The sequence below is a fragment of the Myotis yumanensis genome, unplaced genomic scaffold (assembly GCF_028538775.1).
Source record: "Myotis yumanensis isolate MYYU_CA2020_CCGP unplaced genomic scaffold, mMyoYum1.0.hap1 SCAF_1, whole genome shotgun sequence".
Classification (NCBI taxonomy): Eukaryota; Metazoa; Chordata; class Mammalia; order Chiroptera; family Vespertilionidae; genus Myotis; species Myotis yumanensis.
The window spans coordinates 135,936,682-135,953,759 of NW_027223752.1; the positions used below are offsets into that span (position 1 = coordinate 135,936,682).

Below are 17,078 nucleotides of genomic sequence, written 5' to 3' on the forward strand. Positions count from 1 at the left end.
TGGCAGACTCCAATGTTCCCCGCCTGACCTGCGGGCCACTCAGCTGCAACTCTAAGCAACTATGTTGCAAATATAGATGCTAAACAAAACCCCAGAAACCGGCTTTCAGTTAGCCGGGCTTCAGCCAGCCAGACCACAACATTGTATCAAATAGAGAAGGAAAAACAAAGGTCAGAAACTGGCTTTCAGCATCGAGGACTCAGAGCTAAAGCTGGCCCAGAATAGAAAAAAAAATAAGAAAAAAAAGGAGCAGTTGGGAGCTTCAGTCACCCGCCAGCCTGAAAAGGGCCCTCAGCCCCTCCACCAGACTAGTCAGGCACCCCAGTGGGGGCTCCCACCCTGATCCAGGACACCCTTCAGGGCAAACCAGCCGGCCCCCAAAGGGTAATATGCCTCCTGGGACCAGATCAGCAGAGCACCGAGGATCCAGGCCCTGGGATCAACGTGACAGGGGGCAGCGCCCAAACCCCCTGATCGCCCTGCGGCTCTGTGACAGGGGGCAGGGCCACAACCTCCATATCTGACCTGCTCTGATCATGACAGGGGAAGGCGCCCCAAACCCCTGATCAGCCCTGCTCTGTGCCTGACAAGGGGGAGCTCCCCAAACCACTGATCGCCCCGCGGCTCTGTGTGTGACAGGGTGCAGCACCCCAACCCCCCTCCCCGCCCATTGGCCCTGCTCTGTGTGTGACTGGGTAGAGCCATAAACTCCCCATCAGCGCCGCCTTGAGTGTGACAGTGGCGGTGCCCCAAACCCCTGATCGGCCCTGCTCTGTGGGTGATAGAGGGTGGCGCCCCAACCCCGCTCCATAGGCCTTGCTCTGTGTGTAACGGGGTAGAGCCATAACCTCCCCATCGGCCCTGCCATGAGTGTGACAGGGTGCAGCGCCCCAACCCCCTGATCCGCCCTGCTCTGTGTGTGACAGGGGGTGGTGCCCCAACTCCCCTATTGGCCCTACTCTGTGCCTGACAGGGGGGAGCTCCCCAACCCCGTGATCGACCCTGCTCTGTGCGTGACAGGGGGTGGCTCTGCAACATCTCCATCGACCCTGCCTTGAGTGTGACAGGGGGCAGTGCCCCAACCCCCCAATCGGCCCTATCCTGAGCATGACTGAGGGTGGCATCGCAACCTCCCAATACGCCCTGCTCTGTGCATGACAGGGGGCAGCGCCCCAACTCCCCAATCGGCCCTGCTCTGAGCCTGACCAGGGTCTGCACCTAGGGATTGGGTGTGCCCTCTGCCACCCGGGAGCAGGACTAAGCCAGCAGGTCGTTATCTCCCGAGGGGTCCCAGACTGCGAGAGGGCACAGGCCAGGCTGAGGGACACTCCCTTCCCCCGGAGTGCACAAATTTTTGTGCACCGGGCCTCTAATATATATATATATATATATATATATATATATATATATATATATATATTAATTTTATTGGGGTTCATGGCATTTGAAAAGCCACCTCACCACTTGTTTTTAGAGAGGAAGGGGGGGAGAGAGAGGGAGAGAGACATCAATGATGAGAATCATTGATGGGCTATCTCCTAAATGCCCCCTACTGGGGATTGATCCCACAACCCAGGAATGTGCCCTTACTTGAATGGAACCCATGACCCTTCAGTCTGCAGGCTGTCCTCTATCTACTTACCCAAACCAACTAGGGCTGAAATCTCAAAATTTTAAAACCAATTTGTTTCCTATGGAGAAACACTGTGGTATAACACATGAACAAGCTTGAAGTGAGCTAGAGAAATTGTATTTAAATGGTGCCAAAAGGCATTGCTGTTGTTTTGCCACTGATATTTAAAATGATTTCATAATCCTCTCTGTTTCCTCACTGAGGAAAGGAAAGCTTAGTCCTGACCTTGGAGTGCTTCTCTGTTGCCCTTGGCTGTTCCCTCTGAGACTTTGCTCTGTCCTTTTCATAAGAAATGGCCGGTGCTTGCAGCTCTTTTGACAGCCTGCGTCCTCCCTGTGGAACATCTAAGGCCCAGAGGCCCTTTTGATTGTGTACTGTCTTGGTCTCCCTTCAGGAGGCCAAGCTAACATTCTCTTAGGAACTTTGAGTGTCTGTCCAGTTAATTTTATTGGGGTTTCATGGCATTAGAAAAGCCACCTCACCACTTGTTTTCAGATCAGCTCTTCACCTGGGCTTCCTGGAGGTGTTATAGAACAGTGTCGTTAAAATTCTTACATTCTGAAAATCCTTTGAGGCACCACGTAAATGTTTCTAAGGTCTTAAGAATTTTATGAGTTTTGGCTTCATCCTTCGAACATGTTTTCTGGACATCCTGGATTTGATGTTAGCCCAGAAGCCATTTCTTTATGTTAGGATTATTTGACAATTGGACATGTGGGAGAAGGTATAAACAAGAAATCAATATTTTAACCCGGTAAATGGGGTCCTTTTATATTTATTTGTCTATTTTTAGCTTATGTTTCTCATCAATTTCACTTTCAGCTGCTTCCTAGTGAGAATCCTTTCAGTGTCATTGTGTTCACTTGCCCAGAAGCCCTTGCTGTCAACCTCCTCAGGGGCCATCAGGCCTCCACTCACCCTTTCTTGGAGGCCCTTTTGGTTTCCATTCTCATGCTTCTCTACATTATGCCGGGTTCTACCTGCCGCCTGTTCAAAGGTGCTCCCATATGTGTGTGTGTTTCTTTTTTAGTGTCAGCACTCTATTTTTAATGTCAGTATCTGTGCCAGTTACTTATTGCTGCTCAGTAACCACCTCCAAACTTCGTGTTTTAAAGCAGCATTTACTTGTTCACAAATCTGCAGTGAGGCCAGCTCATTTCTTTTCCACTTACCATCAGCTGGGATGACTTGAAGCTGGGAAGTTGAATCATCTCTAAAGGCTTGGTCATTCACGGGTTTCTCAGGTGCAGCGGGCTTTTGGCTGGGGCGTTCGCTGGGACAGTCTCATCTGGACACTTGTGTGAGGATGACCATGTGGCTTGGGCTGCTTCGTTCTTCACAACGTGGTGGCTGGGTTCCCAGGATGAGCTTCCCTGGGGAGAGAGTCCGATGGCACCCAGACATAGCAGTCACACAGCAGTCACCATATCCTATTCACCAGAACCCAGGTAGCACTGAGGCCAGCACCTATTTCCTGGACAAGTGCCAGAGAATCTGGAGACGTGCTTCAAAAACTCGACATCCCTCACCTTGTCTTACCAAGTAATCATTGTATCTGAAGGAAAGTAGTTCTTCCCAAGTCATGATCACTGACATTCCAGCAAGTTTGTTGTTGTTGTTGATGATGTTGTTTTGTTTACTATGTTTCCTTAGTTTGTGGGAAGTAACAGAGAATTTCAAGATAGCACTATTGGATTAAGACCCATCCCCATTTTTTTTTATTATAAAAAATGTAGGGCTCATCTCGCTAAACTTTTACAGTGAGAGATGTAATTTCTCAGTAACGCAGGGAATCATTTCTTTTTGGAACGCAATTCAAATTAGCATCAAACGTTCACAGTTCAATAAAAGACATATGACATTAGAGTCTATATTTATAAGATTAATTAGTCTCATTTCCAAAGTCTTATTTTGTGAGGCATTTTTTGACTCAGTCCTGAATATCTGAATACCATACCCCTAAAACTTTTGTGTTAAGATTATGAAGTGTTAAGATGGGGGAAGAGATATGAGACTTTCTATTCAGGAGCAATGCATAGTCATTTTGTGGAGGAAAGACATGAAATAGTCATAGAAAAAAAGAGTATAAAATCAAGGGCAGAAGAGATGTTGTGTGGCAAAGATGACAACAGTAAATACATTTTTGTGACTCCTGGTTGTTTTAACTTTGATCTTGATTCTGAGCAATTGAAGGTTTCACATTCTAAGACCCTACCAGAGTATAGGTAACATTTTATTGCCACTGAATTCATTTCAAAATTTCATACTGGTGTCCACACCTTCATAACCAAACTATATTCTTTTATTCATGCAGAATGATGAGCTTATAGCAAAACTGCAACCATCATCTTCAAAATGTATATGTCTGGATGAGGAAAAGACACCTCAACAGGAGTTATCAATGGAACCACTTCTAAAGCGACGTGAAGAACTAAAGGATAGAGTAAAGAAGGCGAAACAAGAAGCAGTAAACCTCAGAAATATAGAAAAGAATATGGTAGAAATCTGTGAATTAGAAGACTATAAAAAGAAGCTTGAAGAAAGAGCAATACGGGATGTAGCAGACAAAGTAGAAAAAGTCAATTCACTTTTACAGGTTAATTTTTTTGATTTATTGTGCTTTAATTCATTTCACTGCAAATTACCTTTTCGATAAATACAGTATTTTTGCCTCTCCTTTACTCCCTTTAATAGCAACTTATTTTGAAGATTTCTGGAAGGAAGGTGGCATTTGTTTTTCCTTTTCACTATTTTAGTTTCTAACATTATCACTAAATTGATCTTTCCAAATGATCCTTCATTTTAGTTTTAAGACCAGTTGATGTAAAATAAGACTATTAGGAAGAAAAGGTAAAAAACATGATTTCAAAATTGTACCATACTCTTGAATTAAGTTATATTTTTTAACTTTTAATATCTTAAACTGATTCTATTATTCTTTGAATTATCAGATTACATGAGTACTAATAGAATAATGATTAACTTTATAACTCAGATTCAATTCAGTGGACATTGATGATAACTATTTTGAATTTCAGCTTTTTTCACACTTAAAGCTTATCTCTGAGTTGATGACTCAAAACTAAAGAAAACAAATATAAGTGTTCAGCTTATAATTACTTTAAGAATGTATCCTTTTTATTTGTTGTAGAGACAAAGAGCATCTCAAAAAATGTCAGAGCAGATGATAAATGATCAGGCTTCAACAAGTCACTTGGAACTCAGAAATAAAGAGTTGGAGTCAGAAATCTCTAAAGTGCAAACTTCTCAAGATGATATCGAAAGAGAATTGAAAAAATATGTGCGACTCTACCAAGAAGAATTGGAAGGCAGAAAGTTACTGGAAAATCAGCTAACTGAGTAAGTCAAATGCAGAATCAGAGAAAATAAATTTAATTCATTAATTAGCCTCTAAACTTTAAACATAGTTACTATTGGGCCAGGTTCATAGATTAGTAGGGCGTGAAAGCCAACTAGGTCGTTTAACTTTGGAAAGTGATGTTAGTAAATAAACTCACCTTTCAAATGTCCCCTTAAGATGGTTTCATCTCTCCCCCTTTTTTGCTTTTACCTGCCTTTATTTTCCCAACTTAATATTTCCATGTAGTTATCTGGGTCTACTACTAGTCTTTAAGCTGAGTGTCTTGAAGCTCTAAAATGTAAACAGCGATATTATTATAAAACTAGTGGCCCAGTGCATGAAATTGGTGCACAGGCGAGGAGGGGTTATCCCTCAGCCCAGCCTGCACCCTCTCCAATCTGGGAACCCTTTGGGGGATGTCCGACTGCCAGTTTAGGCTTGATCCCTATGGGAATCCCCACAGGGATCGGGCCTAAACCGGCAGTCAGATAACCCTCTTGAAATCTGGGACCGCTGGCTCCTAACTGCTCACCTGCATGCCTGACTGATAGCTCCTAACCACTCTGTCTGCCAGCCTGCTCGACCTCAGCTGCCCCCTGACCAGCCTGATAACCCCAACTGCCCTCCCCTTTTGGCCTGATTGCCCCTAACCACCTCTATCTTGGCCCCACCAATATGACTCTGTCTGGACAGACATCCAGAAGGTCTCCTGGTCTAATTAGCATATTACCCTTTTATTAATATTGAAAGAGGCCTGATGCATTGGTTGGGGCTGGTTGGTCTGCCCTGAAGGGGGTCTCAGATCAGGATGTGGGTCACCTTGGGGGGCGTGGCCGGCCTGGGTGAGTGGCTGGGGTGGTTTGCAGGCCAGCCATGCCCCCATCAGGGTGGGGGACTTCACTGGAGGGCATGGCCAGCCTGGGTGAGGGGCTGAGGGCCGTTTGGGGGCAGTTTGCAGGCTAGCCAAGCCTCTGGCTTTGTCAGAAGGTCTTCAGAAGGTCTCCGGTCTAATTAGCATATTACTTTTTTATTAGTATAATTGCTTGTCAGAAGCCCCCGAAATAGAAATAGTTAAGATAAAAACTTAAACACAAAGGGTTAAGTTACTCCAACACATTCTGGTACTTGGTATATTTACTTTCTTGATTGTGAACTTTGTTATTATCAATAGACTAGAGGCCCAGTGCATGAAATTGGTGCACAGATCGGGTCCCTAGGCCTGGCCAGCGATGAGAGCCTATCAGGGCTTTTGGGCTGCCAGCCTGGGCCTCCCTTCATTCCTCACCACCCCCTGGTGGTGAGCACACATCATAGCAAGTGATCAAATGCCCGGTCTTTGGTTGAACTCCCAAGGAGACACTTTGCATAACTAGAGGCCCAGCAAGCAAAATCACACAAAACCCACACCCGCCATGCCGGCAGGACCCCAGGCCCACCGTGTGAGAGTAGCTCACTGCCTCTGCCGCGCAGGCCTCAGACCCCGACTCTGTGCCAAACGGCTGGCGGGCTGGGGGCAGCAACTGAGAGGTGCTCCATGCACTTTCTCGTGATGGGTTGTTTGGTTGTTCTGGCGTTCCAGCATTATGGCCACGGGCCTTTTATAATATAGATAGATGGCCTCTAGAGCTGTTTTCATACATTTGATCAGCAGCCAGGATATCTTGTTCTCCCTTACAGGTTGTTGTTCTAAATAATGCCTGGGTGTTAAATGATTAATATCTCCAAGGTAATGAGTGTATTGTACAAGGGTGGTGAAGGCAAATGCTTGACAATGTCTTTGAGAGTTTTTTTTTAAATCTCTAAAGTGGCTACTAAATATGTCCAAGGGCATCTTAAAAGGTCTTGTAAGTACAGCCCTTCCAGAGGCAGCAAGTATTACCTGATAAGCCGTCTGCATCACTGATAGCCTCCCCACTTTGGATTAAGTACTTAGTTAGGAACCCGCTCCCCCTACTGCCTGGAAACATAAGTATTTTTTTAGAAAAATTAAGAACCTGTACTTGAATAGAGCAGATCTGCTCTGACACGTTTTCATTGCTAAAATGCTATTTAATGGGCAATTCCACTTACTATCCTGGCTACTTTAAAAAATTGCAAGTCACTTAGAGAAAAATAAAATACTAAGCATTTGTTGTTTACAGTTTTCCTAGGATTAAGGAGAAGCTAGCAGAAGTCAGCAACAAACTTTTCTGGGAGAAACAGCTCAGCAAGAGAAATTCCATTCCAAGAGAAAACTTGGGGATTCCTACCTCAAATCCATGCACTTCAACTTACCACAGGTTAGTTATATTATCTTTTTTCCTCTTGGGTTTCAGATTTCTGATATAATTCTTGTGTTTCATTTGGTGAAATTCCGAGTTGCTTAATTGACTAGTACACACTAATAAAAAGTCTTAATTATTGTGCTAATGTAGAAAGGAGACAGAAATTTTATAATCACTTTTAAGTCCCTGGATGTCTCATTTGCAAGAGATACCTATCATTAACTTTATTCAATTACTATGCCTGAAGTGACACATTTTAAACTTCTTAAAAAGCTGCATGTCACTTTGATTTTAGAAATTATATATTCTTGCCTAATAACCAGTGGTGTACTTGGAGATGCTTTGGCTTACTTTCTAATGGATTTTAAATTGGTGATGGTTCATAACCATTTTTAAGTTTTGTTGAACCCCAACTTTTCCACCCCTAACCATAAGTGAATGATTGACATCTAGATATTTAACCATTTATGGATATTTGCTACTTAAATGAAATGGAGATAAATCATTTTAATGAATTAAATAAACTTGTAGCACTAAAAGGTTAAATTTCTCTCTTTAAGTGAAAATGTTTGTCATCTTCTTAGGTCAAAGGACAGTGTTAATTGCTATTTACTTCTGCAATTTCATTCCAATTGTTATAAAATGTCTTGCTGAGCAGCTGGTCATTCATAAAATAGTTAAATTTAACAAATATTTGAATTTTTATTTTTAAATTTATGTATTAATATTTGAATTTTTAAATGAAGTGTACTTCTGTCTGTTTATCTGGACAGCACTTGAATGATTGATGACTAAGATGGCAATGATAGGGAGTCTTGAAAAAGCAACTAGCTTCCATTGTGTATCAGTGCTATTAAAATATTCCTTCTTCATCTTATTATTGACTTCTTCAGCAGCAGAATTTCTGTTTGGTTCTTTTTTATACTTCTCATCTGTTTGGTAAAGTACTGCTTCTGTTCATTCATTTCATTCCTGAGCTTGTTGAACTGATTTTGAGTTTTCTTGTATCTCGCTGAGTTCCTTCATGACTATTTTGCTATTTTGATTTCTCTGTTCATTTAGATCACAATCGTCCAGTATTCTGAGTTTCCTTCTGGAGAATTATCATTTTCTTTCTGTGTTAGTGTTACTATGGTGGTCCAGGCTGCTTGATGGGTTGTTCCTCTGCTGGCACATTTGAAGTGCTGAACACTTTTCTTAGGAATGTTGTGATTTTCACAATTCAGCAGGTTGATAATTTCAGGTCTTTCTTTTGTTTTCCAGTAGATGGTCTTATAGTGCAGTTTTTCTTTTCTCTTACCTGTACTACTGAAGCTTGGGGAGGGTGTGCAGTGAGTCAAGGTGTTTGAGGCTTACCCTTGGACATGGGAGTGGCAGCCTGGGTAACTAGGGTGGTGGGTGCCAGTGCTGTATCCTGGTCGCCTGGGCCTCAGGGCACCCCATGGTGGTAGGTGTGGGTGTGGCCAGTTGAGGGGAGCCAGTTTGTGAGCCCACTGAGTTGCTGCCTCATTCCCTTTGGCCACTGGCAGCATTGTGCTGTGGCCTGGAGGCTGGAAACTTGGCTCTGCTGCTGCTCCTGGTCTGTGGTGGTGTGAGCACAGCTGCAGCTGGGGAGGGATCTGGATTTGGGGAGGGGAGGGACTCCTACTGGGCAGTGGTATGGGCAGTGCACCCTGCCTCCTCCACCAGTACTGTGTTTGCAAGGGCTATAAGTTCAGCTGTGTCCTTGGAGAACTGCAGTAGGGGCCTGTCCCTGCTCCTCTCTCCATCCTGCCTCTCCTGCACATCCCAAGACGTCCACTATCCAGGTGAGTAGAGGTGCCTTTGTTGGGTTCTAGATGTTCCACTTGTTGTAGATTTAAGAGGAGACACACTTTGTCATGATGCTGATGTCACCCACTGAAATACCCATTTCAATCAATGCACGATGGTTTATGGTTTTCATTATTTTTTATGGTGTTTTCATGCAGGGAAAGGTAGCACAGGCCTGTGCTAAATGAGACTTCAACCTCTTTTTCTTAGTTTGCTTCATCATAACACAACATAGAAGAGCAAAGCTAAGAATTTCTAGACAGCCTTTAGGCCAAATACAGTCTCAGTTGTTAAAAATTTGTAAAACTGGGCTACTGGTACAAAAAAAAAATCAAATGCTTTTGTAAATTGTTAAGCAATACTATGATGCAGACTTGAAATGTCCTCACCAGAAAATCAGAAAATACCTCATTTTGCAAAATGAAGAGGGAAAAGAATGCAAATGCAGAAGCAATGCAAGGGAAGATATTTATGGAAATGTTTTTGTTTAATATTTTGGAAGGAATGAGGTGCTTACTCTTAGTATTTCTATATGAATTGAAAAAAATAGTTGATTTTAAACTTAACATTGTAGTTTCAAGGTATACATAGTTTCCCTGAGGGGCATTGGTTTGCCAAATCATGCTAGACTCAGGAAGAGAGAGTCTGAAGCACCAATCTATCAAGATATAGAGATAGGCCGCCAAATTTCTATAGCAGTTGGGGTTTACAAAATTCTTAGACTTGTGGAAAGAAGGTGCCTTGTAGAGTCACTGGGAAGGTAATTATTGCCATTAGGAAAACAGCTAATTCTATGAGAGATGGTAACATGCCTAAAATAATAGAAAGGGGTGGGTTTGGGGATAGGGCATTATAAAACAAACAGACTTCTAAAGATTATTGAGTTATGATTCTAAAGAGTAAATATTACAAATGCATCAATATTGAATTTGTTTATCAATCCCCTTTATTTGCAAACTTTAAACATTTTGAACTATTCCTACTGTAGTGCTCTGTCTTATTCGGCATTGTTTTTCCAACTTTAAGGACAATCCTATCTAATAATAGACAAACATGGTAATTAACCGTACCTCCAACATGCTTCCCATTGGCTAATCAGGGTGATATGCAAATTAACTGCCAACCAAGATGGCGGCTGGCAGCCAAGCAGCTGAAGTGAACAGGAGGCTTGTGCTCCAGTGATGGAGGAAGCCAAGGTTCCCCGCCTGCCTTGCCGGCCTCTGAGCTGCAGTTTAAGAAACACTGTTGTAATTATAGAAGCTAAAGAAAACCCAGAAACCTGCTATCAGCCATCAGACCTGAAGCAGCAGGACCGAAACAATGTTGCAATTATAGAACCAAACAAACCCTAGATTCCTGCTTTCAGCAGCTGAGGCCACAAACTGGAGCCAAGCCTCAGAGCTAAAGCTGGATCTCAGCTCCAGTGACAGTCATAGAAGGTAAATAAATCCCAGAATAAAAAAAAGAAAAGAAAAGAAAAGGAGAGGTTGGGAGCTTCAGTCGCCCACCAGCCTGAAAATGGCCCTCAGCCACTCACCCAGACTGGCCAGGCACCCCAGTGGGGACCCCCACCCTGAAGCAACAAGATGGCAGCTAATTTGCATACTGAAGGCAGGCGGCAGCGGGCAAGGCTGTCCGAAGTACGGACCCGGATCTGTGACCCTGCTGGGCGGGGTCAGTGCTTGAGGCTGTCCGCGGTCTGGGACCCAGATCCATGATCTGCCAGGCTGGGGGCACCGCGAGAGGCTGTCCATGGGACCAAGACAGGGATCTGTGACCCTGTTGGGCAGGGGACTGCACTTGAGGCTGTCCGTGGTCCTGGAACCTGGTTCTGTGACCTGGCGGGCGGGCGGCAGTGCTTGAGGCTGTTTTTGGTTGTAGGACCGGATCTGTGACCCTGCCAGGCGGGGGGCAGTGCTTGAGGCTGTCCGAGGTCCTGGGACCCAGATCCATGACCCTTCCTGTCAGAAGGCAGCTCACACAGGGGCGGATGGGCCGGGGTTGGGCAGGGCAGGACGCCTGGCTTCTGCCCAGCCCCAGTCACTCTGGGCAGGTGAGCAGTGCAGAGAGCCTCTGGACAGGGGAGGCAGGCAGGCGAAGGGCGGCCTGTACTCCACACATGGCGGTGGTGACAGCTGTGAGTGCGCCAAGCGGACCCTTCAGGCTGAGCTGAAGTAGCGCCTGCAGGCCCCCAGGAGGGGCTGTGCAAGATCCTCCTCCTGGCCCAGAAGGTGCAGGATCGCAGTGACAGCCACCATGGCGGGCCAAACTGACGTCCTCCTGGCCACAGCACAGGGGTTTGTGGATCTGCAAAGCCAGAGGCCTCCCATGTGCACATCCCCCCCTGGCGTGCAAACATCCCCCAACACACTGTCACCCTCTCACACCTGCAACAGTTGCAAACCAAGGCGTGCACAAGTTCCCCCCGCCTCTCCACCGCACTTCCATCAACCCGGCATGCCTAACACCCCCACAGGATGTGCACACATCCCCACTGATGGACTCACATCCTTTGGAGAGTGTCTGGGTGTTCTGGGTGTTGAGGGCGGGCGCCTGTGAGATGACAGTGAGAGGGTGGAGTGGTGATGCCCTGTTCCCATGGAGGCCAGTGCAGCTACGAGATCACCTCTGGGGCGTGGTTAATGCAGGTGCTGAGGCGGGAGCAGGTGCAGACAGACACACCTGGTGGGCATGGGGGGCCCTCGCTGAGGTGCCTTCGGTCAGCGTTCAAGATCAAGAACCCAGAGGCAGAGAGGAATTCTGTCCTCTCAGTGAAACAGTGGGATAGTTGGGGCGACTATAGAGGAGGAATATGCACTTTGGGTGCCAGCACCCATAAGCGAAGGCTGCCCTGACTGAGCCTCGCTTGCTTGGGGCCTAGTGCACTCCTGCTGGGCAGCAGATGACAGGACGTGCTTTTCCGAATTAATTAGAGAAAACATTGATTCTTCTGCTGCCCACGAAGGTGGAAAGTGAAGTGGGGAGACATGTGCGGAGTGAGCAAGGTTCCCCGCCTGGGGGTTCCAAATCTGCTGTTGGTTTCTTTCACTGCTGACTAGAGATATACAGGGTGTCCCCCCAAAATGTATACACACTTTGAATACCTACTAATTCCAATGGTTTTAAGCATAAGAAAGAAACAACAACAGGGCTGTTATCTGTTAAAAGTGTGGGCACAAACAGGACATATGGACATTCCCTGAGGGGTTTCAGATTGGAGAGGGTAAAGGCCAGACTGAGGGACCCCTTTCCCCCACCCCCAGCCCAGTGCACGAATTTTGTGCACTGGGCTACTAGTCCTATATAATAAAAGAGAAACATGCAAATTAGTCATTCCTCTGCTAAGCAAAAGCCCTGCTCACAAGCCACAACCACCAGCCACGCCCACCAGTCAATGAAGAGTGAGTATGCAAATTAACCTGACAAAGCTGGTGGGTGATTTGCATACACAGAGCAAATTACTGGGGAGCCCACAGCTTGGGGGGATGTGGCTGCCTCAGTTGGGGAAAACCCAGAACCTGGGGAGCACCAGGAATTCTGGAAATAGTAGTTTTGGTGGCAGCCCCAGGACCTGAAGTGGAATCCCAGAGTGCAGGGAGCACCAGGAATGCTAGGAATCCTAGTTCTTCTAGAGACTAGAGCAGTAGTTCTCAACCTGCTGGCCCTTTAAATACAGTTCCTCATGCTGTGACCCAACCACAAAATTATTTTCGTTGCTACTTCATAACTGTAATGTTGCTACTGTTATGAATAGTAATGTAAATATCTGATGCAGGATGGTCTTAGGCGACCCCTGTGAAAGGGTCGTTCGACCGCCAAAGGGGTAGCAACCCACAGGTTGAGAACCGCTGCACTAGAGCAAAGTGGGCCTAGAGCAAGTTACTGTTGAGGTTGGGGATGAAGCGAAAGCAAAAGTGAGAGAAATAAGTAAAATCAGAGTGTCTAGGAAAAATTAAAGGGAAGATATCCTAAAACTTCCTGGAAATCTCCACCAATGAAGCAAAGAAAAAAAAATGCCTCTATTAATCTGTGAGCAACAAACCAAACTGGGTTGGGGGTCTCAGACAATTCGCTCATATGATTGCAAAGACAGATAGAAACTCTCGGATTAGAGAGGGCTCCCCTGAGGGCTCCCAGATTGGAGAGGGTGTAGGTCGAGCTGAGGTTCCCGCCCGCCTGCCACCCCCTCACCCAAAGTATTGCTCCAATCTGTGATTTCAGTTCTCTTCACGTTCATGATATTTAGATTTGTTGCCTTTGCCGTCATTACATGGAAGTGAGCCTTACCCAATTGATTTCATTGTACTGGTATAGCTTGCTACTTATCTGATTTGTTCATTCTTACCATTAATTTTCACATTCTAGTTTAATTCTGGATGTTTGTCCAATACACCAGAAGTGATTTCACAGTTTTATTTAACTCTGTTATTTAGTTTATTATGATAAATTACAAAAGTTAAAATTAGCTTGAACCGACGTATCACTACATTTTCTTGCACTTGGAATTGTTTTCTTAGAACTGAAAACTTAAAAATTTATTCCCGACAATTTTATAACAGATAGAATTTCTCTGATTTCAAAATTTTTTATATTCAACTGTTTTTTAATATTTGTGTTCCTAACACAATGCATGTCACCTAGTTCCTCATTGTCCTTTCAATCTGTGTTAAATAGGGAGACTCAATTTTACATTGACTGATTTTGGACTTTTGGTGCATTTCTAAGACTTTCAGAAAACATTAGAACTCTAATAATTTATGTAAATAATTTTTTCTATTTCTCAAATGTGTATTCAGTTAACAACTCTTGCTATACAAATACATGAAAGCTAAAACAGTTACTATTCCTAAGACTTTAGCTTTGTACATGGCAGACAGAACATTGTGTCTCCACAAAAGGTTGAGTCTCAGTGCTTCCCCACGAAACACAGACCACATGTTTACATCAACAAGGCAGTGCCTTTCTACTCTGAATTTTACCTCTTTTCAAACTCTCACAGTGGTGATGCTGGTTTCTCAGAAGGCAGAAACAGAGCTTAACAAACTTGTTTATCACATAAGTTATATGCTCTATATAATTCCTCATGTCTTCACTTTATTTTGTCCACTTACACAATTGCCCCGTAGTCGTTTTATCTTTTAAAGGCAACCGATAATTGCTCAACTTCTTCCTATGCTTTTTTTCCATTCATTTTTCTCTGTACTTAACTTTTCAGCTCCTTGATTAGCAAATTTTTCCTTGGTTCTTTTTTTTCTGCAATAAAATACATGTTTTTGATATTTACAAGCTGATAATGTATTTCCTTCTCACATTAACCTTTTTACAATTAGATAATGAATTGCTATAGTTCAAATGTGCAAATGTACTTGATTTTATTTTGTTTATATTACATTTATTTTTATAACTTTTAAAATAAGGATGATACCAAAATTTAACTTAAAAATATCAATAGTTACTGACCATATATCACACACGGGAATGTAGATGTGTGTGTCGTTTGTATATGTGTATCAATTGGTCTCAAAAGGAGAAGGCAACATTATTTTTCAACCTGTAATATCAAATGTAATAGAATGGTAGCCTATCAATAAATTAGTGTTAAATGAATGAGCATATATTTGCATTTTTTGTGTTTTGCTGTTGTTGTTGGCTTCTCTGCATTTTTCTATCAAAAATATAACTTTTCCCTCTTTAAAAGGGGGTTGTTTTGAACAACGTACATTAAGTATAAAGTCAAGGAAGGAGAAGACATTTCTGTAAGTGTAGAGTAGTCATCTTTCTTGTTGGAGCTGTGCTGGAGTAGATGGCAAATGACAGCCCTGCTTCCCTTTTGAGATTAGATCATAGAGTCAGGCAGATGGAGATGGACTTACTAGCTTGGTTACTCACACATAGTAAGGAATTGGAAAATGTGGTTTAGATGTGGGGTCACAGGGCTTCTGAACACTCATCCCAAATCAGGCAGTTTCACACCCAGTTGGGAGTGGAGGGAAGAAATACCTGACACCTGTCCCTGGGCAGGCTGCTCCCTGCAGAGATGAGAGCAGACCCAAGTTCATGTGACTGTGGGCAGCCATGTCTTTTCAAAGAAGTGCTTTGGGGCTAAGCAAGCATCCCCAGTTCCTTCTCTCAAGTGCACACATCAGATATCTCTTCTGTCCCCTAGTGAGGAAGGTAGAGAGAGCCTAAGGCCTCCTGTGGAGACTGGAGGGCAGAGAAGTGAAGGTGCTCCTATGATTTCTGATGGGGTTAAGTCATAATGGAAATTAAGTTCATGTCTTGTGTACAGACCAACTAAGGATGAAAGAGGTTGGGCAGAAGTATGCCAAACAGTAAAGAGAAATCTGTTTTGTGTTTTAAATTTTGCTATAGATAACCCCCAACACAGATAATTCATTTGTTGGTTGATTTGGGTAAACCAAGTTTTATTTGGAGGGAATGGATAGTTCCTTTAAGGAAGAATTTCCTTAGTTTAACCAAAGATTTTCTCCTTCAAGTTTCTTGTCCTGTGGCTAAATAATCTGTGCTTTATTAATTGAGTGTAATGACTGCTACAAATAGGATGTATGATATTAATTTCTGTTTCTATATTTTTACTCATTGCTTAAAAATTGATAGTTGAGTTACAACGCTATTATTTTGTGTCTCATGCTAAAACATTATTGAGCTACATGACAGTTTTACAGATTCATTTTCTCTGAGTTATAGTTAAAGTTTTGTTTATTTTTCCATAAATATGAGGAAGGAGCCGGCACAGAACCTTAGGCCTTAGAGCCCACTTTGGGCCTGCAGCTAATTGGTTTTCTGACCTCAGGCAACCTGTAATCTCTCTGAGCTTTTGTTGCCTCTTAGGACAAATTAGGAACTTGGACTAAGTCAGTGATTTTCATTGATTATGCTTATATGCCTGCAACAAGTCCTCCGCTGTCCAAAAGAGACAAGAACCAGAAAGTAAATGAAACTCTGAGTAACCACAAGAGCTGCCACAAAATAAAAACATTAAATATTGTGCAGTTTATTCAGGGGACATTAAAGCCTTCAAGCAGAATTGTGTATTTGGAGCCAAAGTTTCAAAGTTTGCTTATCTGGTTTCTCAATTACTAACATATTAGAAATGACAATTAAGGGGAGGTAAAAAAGACTAGCTGCTAATGATAGACAAACTGACATTAGCAAGAAATACAAGAGAGAAATAGAGCATGAAGGAAGATATACCAATTCCAAATCCTGGCAGTTTGTGCATATATTTTTGATGTTTTTGTAACTTTATTTTTCAATTACATTTTACATTGAATATTATATTAGTTTCAGGTGTACAACATAGTGATTAGACATTTATATAACTTACAAAGTGATCACCCCATAAGTCTGGCACCCCCTGGCACCATACATAATTATTACAATATTTTTTTTAAATTAAATCTTTATTGTTCAGATTATTACAATTGTTCCGCTTTTGTCCCCCATAGCTCTCCTCCACCCAGTTCCCACCCCACTCTCTGCCCTTACCCCCCACCACTGTCCACATCCATAGGTGTACGATTTTTGTCCAGTCTCTTCCCATACCCCCCACACCCCTTTCCCCCCAAGAATTGTCAGTCCACTCCCTTTCTATGCCCCTGATTCCATTATATTCACCAGTTTATTCGGTTCATCAGATTATTTATACACTTGATTTTTAGATTCACTTGTTGATAGATGTGTATTTGTTGTTCATAATTTGTATCTTTACCTTTTTCTTCTTCTTGCTCTTCTTAAAGGATACCTTTCAGCATTTCATATAATACTGATTTGGTGGTGATGAACTCCTTTTACTTTTTTTTGTCTGTGAAGCTCTTTATCTGAACTTCAATTCTGAATGATAGCTTTGCTGGGTAAAGTAATCTTGGTTGTAGGTTCTTGCTATTGATCACTTTGAATATTTCTTGCCACTCCCTTCTGGCCTGCATAGTTTCTGTTGAGAAATCAGCTGAGAGTCATATGGGTACTCCCTCTTAGGTAACTGACT

General features: G+C 43.3%; 1 protein-coding gene across 1 annotated transcript in view; it reads left to right on the top strand.

Annotated features, from left to right (window-relative positions):
• Positions 1-17,078, top strand: part of LOC139021688 (ankyrin repeat domain-containing protein 26-like) — an 83,168-nt gene that overhangs the window by 58,473 nt on the left and 7,617 nt on the right. Inside the window, exons 16-18 of the mRNA XM_070432167.1 lie at positions 3,948-4,229; positions 4,785-4,993; positions 7,136-7,273. Of these exons, the coding sequence (XP_070288268.1) occupies positions 3,948-4,229; positions 4,785-4,993; positions 7,136-7,273 (629 nt within the window). The remainder of the gene's footprint in view (positions 1-3,947; positions 4,230-4,784; positions 4,994-7,135; positions 7,274-17,078) is intronic.